Source organism: Parambassis ranga, chromosome 9, assembly GCF_900634625.1.
Source record: "Parambassis ranga chromosome 9, fParRan2.1, whole genome shotgun sequence".
NCBI lineage: Eukaryota > Metazoa > Chordata > Actinopteri > Ambassidae > Parambassis > Parambassis ranga.
Window position 1 is genome coordinate 11,749,617 of NC_041030.1, and position 19,134 is coordinate 11,768,750.

General features: G+C 41.1%; 2 protein-coding genes across 5 annotated transcripts in view; one reads left to right on the forward strand and one right to left on the reverse strand.

The window, feature by feature from the left end:
• The window catches only part of LOC114440908 (WSC domain-containing protein 2), a 44,411-nt gene extending 29,048 nt beyond the window's left edge, over positions 1-15,363 (forward strand). For 2 of the 4 annotated variants that reach the window (XM_028413548.1, XM_028413551.1), the window contains one exon: positions 2,532-3,058. Coding sequence is in view for 3 of the 4 variants with exons in the window: in XM_028413551.1 (XP_028269352.1) it covers positions 2,532-2,576 (45 nt within the window). In the remaining variant the exon portion in view is untranslated. Of the gene's footprint in view, positions 1-2,531; positions 3,416-6,987; positions 7,103-8,459; positions 8,645-10,182; positions 10,305-10,376; positions 10,552-11,153; positions 11,319-11,402; positions 11,604-13,569 lie in introns of those variants that run through there. The other 2 variants (XM_028413552.1, XM_028413553.1) reach the window with 2 other exon arrangements.
• Positions 15,364-16,420: 1,057 nt separating this feature from the next.
• Positions 16,421-18,167, reverse strand: cmklr1 (chemokine-like receptor 1). The gene is made up of 2 exons (XM_028414311.1): positions 18,032-18,167; positions 16,421-17,928 (listed from the first exon to the last, which is right to left on the reverse strand). Exon 2 carries the CDS (start codon positions 17,900-17,902, stop codon positions 16,865-16,867), a length of 1,038 nt encoding a protein of 345 aa, XP_028270112.1. The 5' UTR covers positions 17,903-17,928; positions 18,032-18,167; the 3' UTR covers positions 16,421-16,864.
• Between the last annotated feature and the right edge of the window lie 967 nt (positions 18,168-19,134).

Here is a 19,134-nt window from a genome sequence, read left to right on the forward strand (position 1 = left end):
TAAACTGTTAAAACAAGACGGATGAACCATTTTTGATGTCATCCAGTATTATTTAGGCATTTTATATGATGATCTATGGGGAGTGACTTGTGTTCTGGACATTTTAGGATCTGGATTTTTTGCTCTTGTCCTTTGAAATGGGATTATTCTTTGCTTACTGGGATTTTCTTGCATCATTGGTAGTATTAGGTTGACACTTTAGCTCTTTAATACCATTTTGAAAGCAGCATTGGTACACACTGAACTACAGTAAGTTGGTGACAAGGTAAATAATACACCTCCTACCCTGCGGTACAGTGTCACGTAGCCACTATAGCGTGATTGCAGTGTGTTAACTCTTGTTTCTTTTTACCTGAAGAATCAGGTTGCAGCAAGGGTCCATCCATTCTTATGTTACTGTCCATAGAACCTGCAAATTAGCCACAAGTAGAGTTCAATTTCATTTCCGTAACTCGGGGGAATGAATTATTAACATCCGCAATTAACCTGCCTGTGGCCCTGTTGCTTTCATAACAGGCAGAGTGATCACATGTATCCTTGTGGTTACTTTCTCCATCTGCTCGCTCCTTTCACATCTTTTCACAGCAGAAGCACTTCAGTGCTTTTTAGCGACCAGACACACACACACACAAACAAACACACACACACACACACACACACACACACTTTGCTCTTGACCTTCAACGACCTTAATAAAGGAAGACTCTGCATGTTCATGATACTGTTTCCCTGCACAGTCAGGTAGGAAGGAAACAGTGATATGTGCAGTTTTGTTTTTCAGTTTTAACCTTGTAACCCAAAGCTTCAGTATGATTCAATTTCTCCCAGGCAAACAGTTTTCAGCATGAAATAGAGACTGGCTTGTTCAAGAGTCATTGTATCTCATTCTTCCTGAAATACAGTATGAATATTTTTCATTGCTGTGATGAAGAGCAAAACACTGACATCATGGTTCAAATGTAGAGGCTGAGTGTAAGTCCTTTATAAATATTGTTTACACAGCTGCTGAGCTGTGGAAATAAATTCATACTATGTGAGTGCATCCATGTGGAATATGGGAATGAAAAGGTCATTAAAAATGCAAATAAAATGTTTAAAGGGTGAGTCTGGGAAATGTTCTCATTAGAAGAGAAAAACGATTAAACAAATGAGATATAACATGAAATGAGTCCTTATTTCATACAGTGCTAAGCTAACCCACTGCCAGTTCTAGCTAAATATTTAGCATATAAGCACTTGTGAGTCAAATGAGTCTTTTTATCCTGTTTTTTTTTCAGTATTTTCTAAAATAAGGTCCCATGTGGGCCCCTGGACTTTGCCCCTCTCTAAAATGGTTTTTGAAAATGTCCTTCAGACATCCGCAGGCTTGTTTGTGCATTTTTAAATGTTTTTATCTCTCTCCCGTCAACTACACAGAACAGATTAATTCCTAAGACATGTTCATACTGTGAATCTGTGTTGTTTATGACTCCTATGTCCTGAGGGTGAACCTCACTAATATGATTAATGTTACTGCAGTGTCCAAACCCCAGAAGAAAAGAGCTTTGAAAAGGAATCTGATTTTAAAATGAACAAAATACTGAATAATTTAGATGAAGATGTCCGTAATTGTGGCATCCTTGTAGGTATGTAAAAGCTGAACACAGGCACAGTTTTTAGAAGTCAAACAGGATGAGGATTGTCTGGGTGCTGCTGGTTGAAGCACACAAGCAGAATACAATCTGTTTCTCCTTGAGGGTCCCAGACTCTTCCCAGACTTAGCAGCAGGGGAAAAAGTAGAGGGGCGGAAAGCCAAGGGGGGTCTGCGGTGCCATTGAGGTCTCAGGTGACAAGTATTCTGCGGATTTGTCCCGGGGCAGACAGAAAAGCCAGAAGGGCGAGTGTCCCCTCAAATGTTCTGGAAAATTCCCTGACCTTGAGGAGTGTTGCGTTACACCTTCCAATTGTAGGCTCCCAGGCTCGTCCCAGAACAGAGACTCCTTTGAGAGAGAGGCTGCAGAGAATTTGGGAAATCGGGATTCAGCCATCCCCCAGAAGAAATGCAGAAATCAGCAAATCTTATGATGAGAAAATATGCTTTAGATAATTTAATGGAAGAAGACACCACATGTTTAACCGCTGAACTTGAGTTCTTTTCCCGTCAATTTAAATAAATTGTTTAATTCCCTCGCTTCTCATAGTCGTCAGTGAAATACTGCAGTGTAGCTTTGTTCCCCTGAGCTTGATAGAAGTTAGTCTGTTTTCTGTTCAACAACACTGATGCATTAACAGGCCACTTAATTGCTTTTAATCCCATTATCTTTTGTTTCTCAGTTAATGAGTTTGACAGAAGAATGAACAGATTCATCTTGTTCCTATAACAGTATTGATAAAATATATAGTCTCTGATGATACTTTCTATTATATTACAGGAAAACTAAAGTTTGACATTTGTTCCCTTTTGTAACCAGCTTGTGTTATTTCTCCTATTCCACATGTGATAAACCCACTCAGGTGTGCACTCATCCTGTTTGTGTGTGTTTTTACTTCAGATGGTGAGTCACGCCCTCTCTCTCCCGGATCGTCTCAGTGAATAGCCGGCTGCACAAAGCCAAAAAGATCTCAGCTCAGCTGGTAAATAAAACCCTCTTCCTTCTGCTCGGCGTGGGAGAAAGTGCCACAGCGGCTCTGGTGTGGCATCTCTGTCGGCCGATAGCTGGAGAGAAAGCCGTGTTGAGCGATCACCTTTCACTCTGAGCCACTCACCTTTCATGCTGCAGCCCCGGAGTCAGCTGTCAGAGCTGGTCTGTCAGCAGGAGTGCAGAGAGACTCTCACGTGGGCACAATCGGCAGCACAGCACCGATGCAAAGGACCCTCCTCATGTGACTAAAAGGTTCATACATCAGCAACGAGGCATGCATCTGTTTGGATGATGTTCAAATAAGCTTAAGCCACTTGGACTGACTTTTTTTCTTTGTGCCCAGTGGGACTGTGTGGGGGAGCTGGTGCTGATTCTTCTGCTTTATGAGTTTTCGTCACTGTGGAAGAGCGTCTGAGTGGCAGGGGGAGCCAGCATGGCCAAGCCTCTGCTGAAGATACAGCGCTACTTCCGCAGGAAACCCGTCCGGTTCTTCTCCCTCATCCTGCTCTACCTGACTGCCGGCAGCCTCGTCTTTCTGCACTCCGGCTTCATCGGGGACAGTGGCCCCGGAGCCCGAGGAGGACAAAACTCTCTTGTAGCTTCAGCATCATCTGATGCTCGGGGACTTGGCATCATGAGCAGAGTGTTTAAGGAGACGCGCAGGTCTGGGCGGAGGTATGGTCCACCTTGGATGAAAAAGAGCATGGAGACAGAACGCAGGGGGGGAGACTACACCAGCAACTGGAACCGTGCACTTAAAGGACGCAATGCCAAAGACATGGACGAGGGAAGAGGTGGGTTAAACCGATTCTTTGAGCTGTACAGTAGTGTCAGTTTCCCCTGGTTGGAGTCTCATCCAACCTTCACCCATAACTCAAATTTCAACATAATTTGGCCAACTGCAAAGCATAAGATTTCTTTTTATTGCCCACAGACAATTCATTCGGAGAAATAACAATAACACTACAGTTTTCATTTGTACTGATCAGCAAGATTTATTGGCTCTACAACAATGTGAAGTTTTTCAAAAAGAATGTGTACTTATTATGATCAGTACAAAGGTTGTAGGTCCATGAGAAAAGCTCTTTATGTGCTCAAAACATAATCCAAAATCCTGGTGGCAGCCAGAATACTAATGTCTATGTAAACACAGTTACTACATTTACATCTACAGAATATTTACCCCTAGAAATAGTCTGACGGAACTGTTTACATGGCTAATGATAATGAATATTTCTCTAATGTCACAGTTATTTTTTCAAAAACCTGTTGACAGTCTCTCATCATGTTTAAAGCTGGGTTTCTTTCTCATCCATCATTGGCTTTCTACCTCAGCTTTCCAAACATGTTGGTTTAATGCTGACTGTAAACAAACACAACGAGACACTGTGCACTGTATACAGGTCCACAAAATCCTCCTAAAACCTGACTAATACCAGCTTAATCCAAAAATGCTGTATTTAGTCAGAATATCAGTGTAAACACACATATTTTTTTGTCTCATAGTGTTAAAGAGAAAAGAAAGAGAAGGCAACAATTATAGAAAAGTAAACGATCGTATTACACGCTGATTCATAATGTACATCCATTAAACACACAGGCAGCCTTTGTGTCACTTCATGCTAATAATATATAATACAAAGACTTCTCTGATTACAAACTGCAGCATTTTAATGACTCAGCATTCTTGGCTGTAATTGGTCATGTGGGAGATCTCTTGAGATGATGATTAGGATTAAGTCCACTGTCTTCTCTCAGTATGAATCCTTCAAAGGTCTCACCCTCTGTGCATCTTCTGGGCGCGCTCAGCATGTGTTTGGCTGATACAGAATGACAACATCTCAGGAAACATTTACATGTAAACTTCTGGGCAGCATGTGACATCTTATCTCCTCACAGAGACAGACAGGACATGTCTGTCTAGAGCTTTGAGATAAATATCCTGCTTACAGTACAAATGAAGGACTGTCAGATTGATTAGAAGATATCTCTACTGCTGGCTCGGTTTGCTCTTCCTCCCATCTGATTTTCTTACCCTGTCAATCACTCTCTGCACTCCGACATATTAAAAACAAAGTTGACAGACCGTATCTCCAACATGTATTTAAGGAAACATGCCGCATTCAGTTCCACCTCTTTCTGTGACAAAACATGAAAGACAGAGAAATAAGCACTGTATCTTATTATGTGCTTTTTGTAACATTAACAAAAACAGTGGGTGAAGGCTTTTTTAAAAAAAATGCATTTTGTTTGTACTTTATTGTTGGTTTAAATGCTCAGTGAGCAGAATTTTAATACCTAATGCTTAAAAAAATGTGATGTTTTACTGAAAACATGTGTAAAACTCATAAAGTGGAAGTGCTCATGTTCAGACGCTCCAACATTCCTTTCGTAATGGGAATCTGACCAACACAAATTTCACAGTTTTATTTTTTAGTTTAAACTAATTTCCAGTGGGACAACAAGAAGAATCCCTTCTCTCTCTGTGGCATGTGCTTCACATTTGTGGTTCAGTTTCACAGGTCATTTTGTATTTGCACATTTCAGTAACAGGAAGAGTCTCTCCATCTCTTATTTAAGTGAACATGGCAAAAAAAATATGCAAAATCGTTGTGCAGTATCAAAAGTAGCTGCAGCAGAAACGAGATGGTAGAGTGCTGCATTAGGATAAAATGCAGCATTTTATGTTGCAGAAGGTGGAGTGAAGTATTTCACTACATAATTTAATCTAAAATCAGAGCATATTCTTGTCAGATAAATAAAAGAAAAAAACGTGTTTAGTGACATGTAAAGGTCAAATAACACAGAGTACAGTGCATGTGTATTATTACACTAGTTTAATTAAAGAGATAGACATCTGGTTTGGTCTCTGCTGGGGGACGACCTCTCTGCAGATGAGCACACTATTTATCTGTTTCTATTTATTCATCCATGAAATCTTAAAATAGACATTGCACAACTCCAATTTTATTGACTGTTCTCAGTCAGGTGGAGAATCTAACCTGTTCATAAATACGAAACATAAGTGTGAGTGACTGCTGCTCCGTGCTGTGACAAACTGTGGAGGCTGGCCTGCTCATGTTTTTTTTGTTCCCCTCTCCCTTTCTCTCTCTCTTTGCTCTGGGAAAGACTCCAGCATCTGTGAGCGTGAAGAAGGTCAAGCCAGAGAAGAAAATAAATAAATTTATCCTATTACAAAACCTCTGAGTCACAGTATACCGCTGTGAATTAGAGAGCAGAATATAAAAGAACAATGTTTTTAGCACAGTTTTGAGAGGAGAAGAGAATTCAAGGGCACAAAAACAAACATGATTCCAATGTACATTTAGGATGATCAAAGGAGGGCCTCCTCCTCCTCCTCCTCATAACCTCACAGGACTGCAGCTGAATGGGTGAGCGAGTGATTAATGGGTCCAGAACATTTTCCCATGCATCCAGCATCACTCATTACTTCTAACCATCTTCAGGACCATCTTATGTTCAGGTTCTTCCTGTTGTCTTACTCCAAATGCGATCACTCTCTCTCTCTCTGGCTCTGGATTTAATTCAGAGGGAGTATTGCAGTATGAGATGCAGCACATAAACACTGTGTGGTGCAATACCACAGCTGCATACAGATGGGACAACAGGCTGTGATTCACCATGTTAGGCTGAGGTTGTTTCTGAAGGTGTATTAATAATAATATCAGTTGAGTCTCCTTCTCTTCCAAACAGAGCTGCGGCCTCATTTAAATCAGCATTCCACTCCATCAAAAAGCAGATTATTTCCCAGCTCAACAATAGTTAGGAGGAAGATTACAGCCCATTGCAGCACACCACATGCTGCTCAAATGCAGGCCTTTAGACCATAACAATTAAAGTAATGCAGGCGACTCTATGCTTTGCCCATTAAGCTATTAACGGAGGCTCAGAGGGGTAATGGCACAGCACAGATGGCGAGAGGTTTGTCAGTAGGAGCCTGTGCTGTGTGGTTTTAACAGGACAGCATTGTTTTAATGACAGGTAGGAAGCTGTAGAAGGGTCAGTGTATCCCTCTGCAGAGGTCCACAGCAGCTCAGCTTTTACAAACACACACACACACACACACAACACTAAAAAAATGCAGCCAGATAACTGCCACTACTGTTACAGGCCACTAGAAGGGGATGTGTGTCTTTATAAATAAATAAAGCTTCTGCCCCAGTTTGGTCTCTTCCTGTGCTGTGCTACTGTGAGAAGACACTGCTGCAGTTAATATTCACTTGTGAAAACTCCCCACTTGTTAATATTGACAAGTCCCTTTTGCATAGGGATTCCATATATATATATACATGTGTGTGTGTATTTATATCTATGAGACTAACATCTTTTTATCTTCTTTTTGCAGCAAAGTACATTGGCTGCTATGCTGATGACACTCAGAAAAGAGCTCTGAGAGGAGTTTCCTTTTTTGACTACAAAAAGATGACTGTATTCCGTTGCCAAGACAACTGTGCAGAAAGGTATGAAAGCAGTAAACAACAAAAACTCATCCATTAGTTAATCTTTTATTTTCACTGCCAGGCGCAGAAATAAACTGACACTGAGTTTAAGATGTGAATGAGAGCTTCATGCTGAAATGTTTGTCTGTACTTCTGGAACAAGCTTGTTATGTATTTCTATGTACACCATCTTTGTAACTTTTCAGTGGGTATATGAGGCACATAGTCAACAGAGGTTTGCAGAAATGATCTGCTGCAGTAAACAGGGTCAGGATAAAAAAAAACAGTTTAAGTGGTTAATATAACATATCATAAAAGAAGATAACATTAAACGTTATCTAACATTATTGTGGGTTATGTCTTAAGCAGCTAAAATATGTTTTGTGTCCTCCCCTGTCGTCGTCAGTTGGTACATCTCTGTGCTTCTCTTCGCTTTGTGGTCATCATTTACAGCAGGTCATACACTGACAACAGTTAACACAACCTCACTTATAGGAAACTGAAATTTCCCTTTGATTTCTGAAGAAATTTCTACTTTATTGTGAGTTTTCTGTGCACTTGACTGCAGCTGTCTGGGCCTGAACCTCATACAAACATGACCAGATTAACCTGTTACGCCCTACTTATTGTAATGTGGATAGATTTTTGTGCACAAAAGGACCGTTGATTTTTTGTTAATAACAATGTGACCATGTTCTATGTGTAATCTGGTGTCTAAATATAAGCAGGCATTTCAAAGCATGTTACTCCCATCCCCTCTCTCTCTCCCTCTCTCCCTCTCTCTCTCTCTCCCTCTCACCTCCTCCTCTCTGAGGAATACCGGGGACGGCTCTATCAAATGCATTGAATTACACCCATCACTGATTCACAGAGTCAGGAGAATAGGAGCAGAGAGGGAGAGGAGAGAGGTGGTTGTTTTCAGCTTCTTTCCTTCTTGCTTCTTTCTTACTCCCCCAGAGAAGCAAGTTAATAAAAACAGACAAACAAATGAGGGGCAACACATAGCAGCACACAGGTTTGGATTTGATTGACAGCTCAGGGGATTTGTCCTGTGTGAGGGCTGTGTTAGACGTCTAATTGCATCTGAAAGGCCTCTTGGGAGTCAAATCCTTCATGAAGTAACAGCAGGAAGACCTTGTGTGATGAATTCAGTTTCCAAGTACACTTGATAATTGGTTTTACCTGCAGAATGTGTAACATCTCTCATTTTAGTGGAGGAATGATTTCTATATTAATCTTTGCTTGCACACTGTCTTTGGTTTCATTGATTCCAGCTCAGAAGGATAAACTCTATTTCCGTGTGAGGGATTAAGAAACACGATAAAGGCCCCAAACCTCTCCTGAACAATGCTAATCCTTTGCTTTTTTTTCCTTCCAGAGGCTACATGTACGCAGGCTTGGAGTTCGGAGCCGAGTGCTACTGCGGCCACAAGATCCAGGCGCCGAACACTTCAGAGAGCGAATGCAACATGGAGTGTAAAGGAGAGAAGAGCAACCTGTGTGGAGGAGCCAACAGACTGTCCATCTATAGGCTGGAGCTGAGCCAGGAGTCAGCACGTCGCTGTGAGTAACACATCCTTCCAGATTAACCATGTGCTGCTCCATCACAGTAAACATGAGAGAGAGCACTGTCATGGTTATAAACTTTAAACCATTTTTATTAATACCCTCAATAAAATCCATCCATCATCTAGTAACCTGCTTTGTCCTGCAGTGCAGTGTCACATGGGCTGAAGCTACGTGTGAGAGGCAGTGTACACCCTGGACAGGTCTCCTCAATAAAATAATCACCAAAATACCAAAGCTGAATGTAGATATGCTGTAACAGATGATAAGTTTTGGGTTTAATCTACTGTGGTTGATTTGTGGGGAAAGAAGATGCTTTATTTTGGGGTTATTGCCACAGTTGGGAGCAGGCTGCTCTGCTGTGTTTACCTCTTTCCCCCTGGAGAGCCGTTCTACCTCCGTAGCCCAGCCAGCCGTGGTCTGCATCCTAAACCCTCGCTGCCTGCTGATAGGGAACTGAAATGAAAGAAGAAAGGGTTCAATGTCAAACATGAGAAACAAGGCAATAACCCCGCTGTTGTGCATGAAATGTGTGGTATAGGGTTATGTTCCTTTTTTATAAGAAATATAAAAAAGTCCCAGCCACGGGATGAGATAACGTTTTACATCTTTAGCCTCTTCTCTTTACTTCTTCCTGTTTCTTAGAGAACCAAGAATTAAGTTCAGCCCATGACTTCATTCACTCTATCCATGAACCATCTATAATCCACACCTTTTTTGTCTGCTCCATTGCTTCTGTTTGTTTATTAATATTTTTTATTTCTGCTTTTGCCTTCAGAATGCTGTGTAAGCATGTCATGTTTGTTTGTTCACCTCTAACCCTCATGTCTGTCATGTGAGAACATCAAACAGGGAGTGCAGCAAATGTGTTGAGGTGGCAGTTTCATGGGTGTTCACCACCCTCGGGCCTCTTATGGTTAAGTGTCTTCAGTGTGAATTAACAAAGGCACACAATAAAATACATGAGCTTCGTCTGTAGCATGTGTGAGACCAAAGAAGGAGAGAAAATGAGGCACTGCTGGGAAATAGAAGAAACATAGGCATGACATTAAAAATGCAAGTTTTATAAAAAGGTCAGAAATAAATAAAACATTAGGCTCACACACGCACACAGGCCAAAAAATTGCAAAAGGCATTTCCTTTTTTACGGCTGTGAATGAGCTCAGCAGTTTTAGCAGTTAGGTGTGTGAACCGTAACAGGAAGAAATACTGCATATATTTAGATAGAGTATTCACACATGCAGACTGCTGCTGACAGCTTTTAAACACAACAAAAACCTTTTTGGGTGAAAGAGAAGGCCGGGTTCTCTGTTATATGGTGCGTCCATCCATCAGTGCAGAAAGAGGACTTGAGGTCAAAGGGTATTATCACACTGCAGGGATGTGAGCACTGCTATTGGCTCAAGCTGCTGGCAGGTCAGAGCCTCAGTACATCCCAGTGGGATCAGGGGTCAGTGGTTAGAGGCTATCTGATGGAAGCTGTGCACAGTAACCGTAAAACTGAAGTGTGTGTGTGTGTGTTGTGTTTGTTTCAGATGGCAGTGCCATTTTCAAAGGATGTTTCCACCGGCCAGACAATGTCACACTGGCTCTTCCCTTCAACGCTGTCATCCAGAACACGTCTGTGGACAAGTGTGTGGACATGTGCACAGAGAGGGTGAGTGGGTGTCCAGTGTGTGTGTGTCTGTGCATTGTCTGTCTTCAGTGTGTAATAGCTGCTATATTTCAGGAGAAATCATTGGCGGTGCTGGCTGGAGATCGATGTTACTGCGGATTCCCCACTTCTGTCTTCTCCCTGCATGATCCGGAGGACGAGGAAATGTGTCTGCATCGCTGCCAAGGGGAAGAGTTTGAGAGCTGTGGAAATGACAAGTTCTTTGTGGTGTACCAAACGCAGGTTCAAGGTAAACAGCAAGAGTGTCAGGCCACAGAGGGGTTAGCTGCATGCTGTGCATGACTGCAGGATATAGAGTTCACACCACAAACATTCACACTGCTGCACAGTTTTCGTGCTTCAGCTCATTCAGTTTGAAGTAAATGATGGATGCAGGAGTGGACATATTGAAAGATGTGTAGCTCTTTTAACAGGGCTATAAGGTGGTGACCTGTGTGGCACTCTTCAAAGATGTTTTTTCATTGTTTCATGTGCTAAGACACACAGCTTTTTGTAACAAGTGTAGACAATCCGGTGCTAGTGTCTTCTCTGGGTAGGCATTGTTGTGGCCAGGACTTCTTCAGTGCAGCAAACAGCTGTGGGTTGGATCAAAACCCCAAAAGGAAACAAAACAAAAACAAGCTGCAGTGTGAAGTACATTTGGTAAAGAAGAGGAATGAGTCAATGCAGCACACGTCAAAAAAAGTGCAGAAGTTGAGCTTCCCTCTTTTTGTTAATGGCACCTTCTTCCAGAGTTACAACATAGTAATATTGATTTAAACATTTATTATGTTGATTTATTTCTGTGGCTACAACAATTTAATACCAGCTGTTTGGGCTTTGCGTTGTCAGATAACCGCTGCATGGACCGCCACTTCCTTCCTACACGTGCAAAGCAGCTGGTGGCCCTCGCCAGTTTCCCCGGTGCAGGGAACACCTGGGCTCGCCACCTCATAGAGCTCGCCACTGGCTTCTACACTGGCAGCTATTACTTTGACGGCTCCCTTTACAATAAAGGTAACAGCCTCAACATGTATCTGACACCATTCACGAATAAATCTCCATAAGAATAATAAGAGTTCACTGTGGGATGTTTCACAGGATTTAAAGGGGAACGCGACCACTGGCGGAGTGGAAGGACAATCTGCATTAAGACACACGAGAGCGGCAAGAAGGAGATCGAGGCCTTCGACACCAGCATCCTCATGATCCGAAATCCCTACAAAGCCCTCATGGCAGAATTTAACCGCAAATATGGCGGACATATTGGATTCGCCTCCCAGGCCCACTGGAGAGGAAAAGGTACAGAAATCTGGTTTAAAAAAATGATTGACCCACATCACTAAACCAGTGATTCACAAATGTCAGTACAGTGAGTCAGATGCCACCAGAGCCTGCCATCCTACATTGTATTTAAACATCTCAGACACTTGGTTAATTTGTGGCTTCGTGTTAGTATAGTTTGTAAATTCATCACTTTTGCTGATGTTTGCAAGAATTTATTATAATTCTTCAGCCTTCATACAACTGCAGGATCCTTATAAGCATCTGCAAAAAGTGCCATATATTTGCATATATGCACATAGCACAATAATGGAAACCTCATTAATAATGGCACTGTGTACTATTTTCTTCTTTAGAGCTTCCAGAGCCTTCTCACAGGTGTTTTTTCTGTCCAATGTGTTTACTTAAGTGAAAAACATTTCATGTCAACCAAACAACTTCTGTTGTTTAAAACTGACTGGATTTCAACCGGAGTAAAGAATATTCTGTTTTTTAGAGAGTTTTAGAGAGAAAAAACACAGGGTAAAAATAAGACACAAGCCATTCTTGGCTGCGTATAAAGCTTAAAATGTGAAATTATATCTGCTTTTCTCTTATTCTCACAGTGGTTTTAATGCAACATTTTCCCAACATTATGCTCAACAGCACGCTCTGTCCTAACATCTTAATGCTGGATATTGTTGCTGATGCTTTATTTGTGCTTTGTTTATAGGCTGGAACGTGTTGTCATGTAGTGCATCACGCTGCGTTGTGCAACCACTTAATGATGTGTCAGCAAAGTTTAGTCAATTTGTGCGTCTACATGGTGGTTAAAAAAATTAGACTTAAGGTCATGATATTGTCTTTAAAAATGCCATATTTATAATGATCCGCTTCCTACGCTCCTTCGTTGTGCCTTAGTAACCGTGGCAACCGGTGTCCATGCCTCGTCTCTCTCTCTCTCTCTCTCTCTCTCTCTCTCTCTCTCTGACGTTCTGTGAGGTTTAATCGATTTTCCAGAGGCTGGAGAGTTGCCGACCCAGCAGTGTTCTGCATTTGTGAAGACCTCAGCACATTTGGCCTGCCATCCCCGATCAGTGTTTGTTCCTTCTGTTGGTGGGGGAAATGATGCGGGGACATCAGTGGAGAGAAAGGCTTTTTGACAGCTGCCACTTCGAATACAGAGAGCGGGGCTCGGGTTTGAGCACCAGTGTGACATTGTGTACATGTATGATTTGATACACTCACTTCTGCAGAGGGAGACAGATGATGTTACAGTCACTGATGCCTTCCAGTGTGGCCAAACAAACTCAACTCAGGCAGCAAGTGGAATTAGACACTCTTATATAAACACCCTTGTTTGAAACCTCAACAAATATTCGCTTAATTTAATACTCAGTGAGACAGAAGCAGAACTCGACTTTTTTTTGGTGATTTATGACATATTTCAAGCTCTAGTTTTTCTTAAAAGCTGCACTGAAAAGGAGAACACCAACAGATTCAGTTGTGTCATGTGGTTTCTAAGATGTTCATGTCTTTAGATGTGTATAATATTCTGTCCTCTCAGGTCCTGAAGTTGCCTCCATCGTTGATTTCTAAGGGCAGTTCTGCAAACTCAGCAGGCTTTAAACTTTAACAACAACCTCTGCTAGCAGCTCCTGCCAGCTGCTGCTTTTATGGACCAATGAGTAAAAGTTGCAAGTAAAGGATTTTTTTCTAGAGTAGCTTTGCAGTTTGACTGACAACCGAGATTGTCCATGTACCATACCAGGAATTATTTAGTTGCAGTAAAGTGTTAAGCAGATGGTAATCAGAATACTTTGCTGACTCCAGATCACTGTTAGCAGCGCTAGCATGGTTTGCTAGTTTGCCAAAATAAGTCTACAAATACAACAGAATGTAGACCAGCGTGTTATTTCTCCATTGATGGTTTTTCTGCCTACCATATTTTAAATAAGACATAAGGCCTCTATTTGTACCAAAATTTTTATTTATTGTCTTACAGAGTGGCCTGAGTTTGTGAAGAACTATGCCCCTTGGTGGGCATCGCACACGCTAGACTGGCTGAACTATGGGAAGAACGTCCATGTGGTCCACTTTGAGGTTTTGAAGAGGGAACTGTTCTCCCAGCTGAAGGGGATGGTCCAGTTTCTGGGTTTGAATGTGTCTGAGGATCGCCTGCTCTGCGTCGAGGGCCAAAAGGATGGAAACTTTAAGCGGTCGGGGCTACGTAAGCTCGAGTATGACCCGTACACTCCTGAAATGCGAGCGGACATCAATGGACTGATCAGAACAGTAGATGCAGCCTTGAAGAAAAGAAACATGTCAGGAGTTCCAGAGGAATATATGCCCAGATGATAACAGGGGCATCTTTGTTTTCCTTTTTTTTTTCTTTCGCCTTTAATTGAACTCTACAGACTGCACCATATTTATAGGACTAATTAGTTTGTTTTCAGTTATTTCTCTGTGAAGATACATGGGCTAAAGCTATAGTGAGAAGACATTTCTCTTTAATTTTTTCCTTTTTTTTCCCATCTTTTTTTTTTTAATTTTCTCTTAGCGGTGTCATGCGTTCATCGACATGGCAGTTTTAACTGGGGAAAGATTTTGTATTTCTCTTTAGTGGAATGAAAAGCACTTCTTATCCTGCTCTATGCACATGTGCTATGGAGGCATGTGCACATGCCTTAATATGAAGGTACTGTAGCTGTGACTACAGAGAGGCTCAACTTAACTGTGCTTCATGGGTAATTTGTTTAGAGTGGAGGAAAAAAACAAACACCTAACCCAAAAAGATATGAAACATTACTGCAAAGCCTGTTGTATGAGCTTATTTTGTGCAAAAGAGAAACAAAGGAAAGCATTACACTTCCTGCTGCTATCACAATTACTAAACTGTTTTATATAAGAAGTTCTCTTTGTTAGAGGGAAAATGCAATATGCAAGGTACAACTACCTGATGATGATACTGTGTGTTTCCAAGTTTTTGTAAGTAATTCCGAAATCATGTTTTTGATGAAGAGGAGGTAAAGAACTCAATTCCTGAAGATGAAAAGTCTTGAGAGCACTGACTCATGGAGAGGAGGATTCATGTTGTTTATTTGTCTCTGGTGTGCGTTGCACATGTTGACTAATTTGGTTGTGGGTATGATTTCTTAACACTGGACGTAATGCAAAAATCCAAAAAAGCACTTCACTGTGCGACACCTTCCCCAAAGATCACTGAGGAATTAGGCATCCATGTTATAGATGGGAGGTCACCTTTAGTAGTAGTGATTGTTGTAGTTTATTTATGACAAATAATCACACTGAATGTGAAAATGTCTTTTTTTTATTATTATGTTATAAGAAAAGCTTCCCAACAGCGAAAGCTGGTAATAATTTTACTCTTCTAAAAAAAATGTGCTCCAATTTCCAATTTTTATAAAGCAGCATATCTTATAATAGTACTCAGTGTGCTCTGCCATATGCTTAACCAATAAACAAATATATAAATAAATACAGAAATAAGAGAGAAAACACTGACTGAGAGCCAGAGCACATGAGCTGGCTTTTTTTTTTGTTTAATAAATAATATATTTTTATAGTGTGTGCTGACACATCAAAAATATTTGTATTGCAACGAGCAAACAGGAAAAGTTGTTTCTATTTTTAACACATGCTTTACACTTTATTGGCTCTTGCTTTCATTGACAAGCGGGCACTTATTCAACAGGTGTCACATTTGAATGTATTTTATATGGAATGAATGTAATGTAAAACAAAATTACAGCCCTAATAAATCAAGAAAATAAATAAAGTGTTTTGGTATGCTGTCATTATAAAGGCCTTTCATAGATAGATAGATAGATAGATAGATAGATAGATAGATAGATAGATAGATAGATAGATAGATAGATAGATAGATAGATAGATAGATATAAATATACATATAGTTTCTTGTAAAACACAAGACATGTTGCACAGGCATGAGATAAACTAGACCGAGGGTCTGCAGCTCTGTGGCTTTGTCGTGCTTAGAGCTAAATGCTAATTCCGGGATGGTACAAGTCAGAGAAATGAATGTAATGAGAGCACGTGATTTTAATACAGTATGTTTTGACACATTTTATTTCATGTTTTAGCTTTTTTACCTCATCCTCCATATATTGCATGATACTGAAAGTGAATCACCAGTGTTGCTGAAAGACAACTCAATCAGGTCAGATCAGAGATATGTATATAAATGTCCAAATTAGGCAGCTAAAGCAGACTACCTGTATGGACAAAAACAAGAACAGAAAGATGTCAGAACTGCATGTGTAAAGATTTCACACAGCCTCTTCAGCCCTGGGTCTTTCCATGACAGTTTCAACACTTCTGAATTCACCAAATAGAGTCCTGTTCCTGTCCTGTAGCTGAGCAAAAAGTTACTTAAGTTGCCTCAATTTAAACTCTTGGACATGTCATGACCTAGATGAATGAGAGCATCCACAGACAAATGACTCTACAGTTACACAGTTGTGATGTATTAAGTGCAGGTTATACCTTCAGAGGCAGCACAGTCTTCTGACCTGTGGCTCAGATTTACTTTTCTGAGAGACCATGGTAGATGTGTGAGCTATTATTGATACTAGATAATAAATGAATAATATATATATTAGATCATCATATAGAGATGCAGTTAGTTCACAAAGGAAAAAGGACCCCTGTTCTTATCAGGTCGACTTGTACCAAGCAGTGGTAGAGCTCTTTTTGCACTGCACAAACCACAGCAGCTATGTGTTTCATTTTGGTCAGTACTACAGGAAACAAAACCACAGAACACCTATAAGTGGCTTTTTCCCCCCCGTGAATAAAAACGATGCAAATTTGTCTTACTTATACTTGGTTTATTTACATTTGTGGACAAAGTATTTCAGTTCATTAAGCAAATTAAATCTTCCTGTGTGAATGTATTATGATGTATGTGGATCAATACAAGAGACATAGTCACAATCTGTGTGTGTGTGTGTGCGTGCGTGCAAGAGCAAAGAATATTTGATCCAATGACATGTATTAAATGTTATCAACAAATTATTTACATGCTTTTATGATGATGTTATTATCTATTTTCAACAAAAAGCTGCTGTTCTGACAGGTCAGCACTGGATGATGTCAGTCACCTTAAACAAGGCTGAGTACATATTTACATGCTTTACCAATGTACATTTTTTATCAATCTATTTAGATTGCAGTCATGGGAAAGCAAAGACATTTGACTTCATACTCATAAAGAGTGGGTTTGTGGGTCAAGTAAATTATATTTGAAGTCTACACCTCTAGATGTGCGTAGAAGCTCTGCCATCCATGGAGCTGGACCTGGACAGGTATCGGCTGAGGGTACGACCTTCCTCTCCCATTGCGTTCTCCATCTTTGAGAGCATGGAGCTCTTGAACTTCTGCTTGAAATCATTGCCCATGAAGACATACAACACCGGATTGAGGAAACTGTTTGCTGCAGCCACAGTGGTGCCTATTTTCAGCCCGAGGGTTAGAATGTTGTGGTCGTAGTTTTGGTGCTTCAACTCAAGTAGAACAAACACATGGTAGGGCAACCAGCAGAAGAAGAAAGCAGCGACGAGTGCTGTCATAACTTTGAAGGGTTTTGTGGATTTGGTCATCCTGTTGGTGCGCAGTTTGATGATGATGATGGAGTAGCAGATGATAATGATAACAAAAGGGACGACAAAACCCACTAGGAAGCGACTCATTGCAACTATCTTGTGCATGTGTTGGTGTAAGGTGTAGTTGTTATAGCAAATGGTCGTGCCCAGGTGACTTCTGACCTCCCGGAAGATTGTGGAGGGAATGCTGAGACCTATGGCTAGCAGCCAGGCCAGGACGACGACCACTGAAGCCTTCTTCACAGTGCGCTGGTTCTGGGCCCAAACTGGAAATATTACAGACACACAGCGGTCGACACTGATGATGACCAGGAGGAAGATGCTGCTAAACATGTTGAGGAACATGACAGAGGAGGTAAATTTGCACATGAAGCGGCCAAAGATCCACTCCTCCATCACCATGTTGGTGATGCTGAAGGGGAGGAAGGCACAGAAGACAAAGTCCGAGATTGCAAGGCTCAGGTACCATGTGGTGTTGACTGTCCTCTTCATTTTGCAGCCAGAAATCCAGATGACCAAAGCGTTGCCACAGAAGCCCAGCAGGAAAATTAAAACATTTATCCCAAGTAAAGACACACATAAAATTTCCTTTAAACATGTTGGTCTGTGCTGGAAAACTGCCTCCTCAGATATGGTGAAATTATTCTCCTCGTACGTGTAATTCTCATGGTAGTCATAGTCATAGCTTTCCATATTGTTTTTAAGAGTCTGTGAAATTTCTGTAAAAAAAAAAAACATCTTTACATTCATCAAACACCACCAAGCCTTATTGTATATAAATATTCTTTATTAGCACATCAGCTTAGGAAAATAATGCCTTACCTGCAGCACTGAGTCTCCACTGATGTTGACTCTATCGTGTCAAGAGCTGAGTGTCAGTGTCAAGCTGCTTCCTCTTGATGTGTTGAACCAGCTGACTGGGAGGTTTCTCAATACTTCTATCTCCTGCAATGATTTCAGAACTGCATTTTAGCAGGTCTAGCACTTTGAAACAAAAAAAGCCCTGAGACATTTACTTTGCATACAGCAACTTCCCCAAAACACTAAAAGCTCTGTCTTGTGTTGCTGCTATGTGCAGATTCAGTTGTGCTCTTTGTTTATTTTTATACTCAAATGGTTTTCATTTTAATTTCTGATGTGTTGTCTCAAACTATGTGTATGTGGGCACAGCTGAGCCTTGGGCATCTATGACCCTGTCACTGTCCATCCCTGGGCCATCCTATAAGGCTACTTGTTTCAGAGATGCTCACCAATGGCACCACTGGCTTTAATGTAGTTCAAGGTTTGAGGTTCCTTTGAAAACTGCATGTTATTGACCAGATGCAGTAAAAATCATTTCAATGGAACACCAACTACAAGAGTGTGAATGGTCCCCCTTTCATTGCCTGAGTGGACTCACAGCATCTCCACTAGCACTATGTGTTTCATATGGGAACCCACAAGGAACTAACTACACATGACCTGCCTTATGGCATATGTCAGCACTATAGCCACAGAAACGTCAAGTCAGCCTAAGTATAAGACAGAGCTGGGTAGCTTGTTATTTTCTGGGCAGGGCCAGCAGAGGAACCAAAGAGTATCTTATCTGAGGAAACAAACAAAAGAAGGCAGGAACTAAACAAGAACCCAAGCAAAAGTGAATATTCAACTGATTAGCATAATCAGTTGAATATTCACTTTTGCTTGGCAAAAGAGTGGAAAAGGGAAGCAAGACCAGTGGTGATCAGGCCTTGTTGCTGTTGGATTAGTATGTGATTAACTGCCTGCTTAGCGTCTGTGTTAAATGCTTTCAGACATCTTATTTAGCCACATATTGTTGGCTGTAGTCTCTGTTTGAGTTTGATGTCAGGCAGGAAACACAGGTACACATCCTCAGTACCCGTGGAGCTCTACTCAAACAGTTGGTGTGGACGGTTGGTTTTTCA

What these genes read in the sequence shown, in the direction of transcription:
- cmklr1 (XM_028414311.1), bottom strand. Translation starts at nt 17,902, where the DNA reads ATGGAAAGCTATGACTATGACTACCATGAGAATTACACGTACGAGGAG.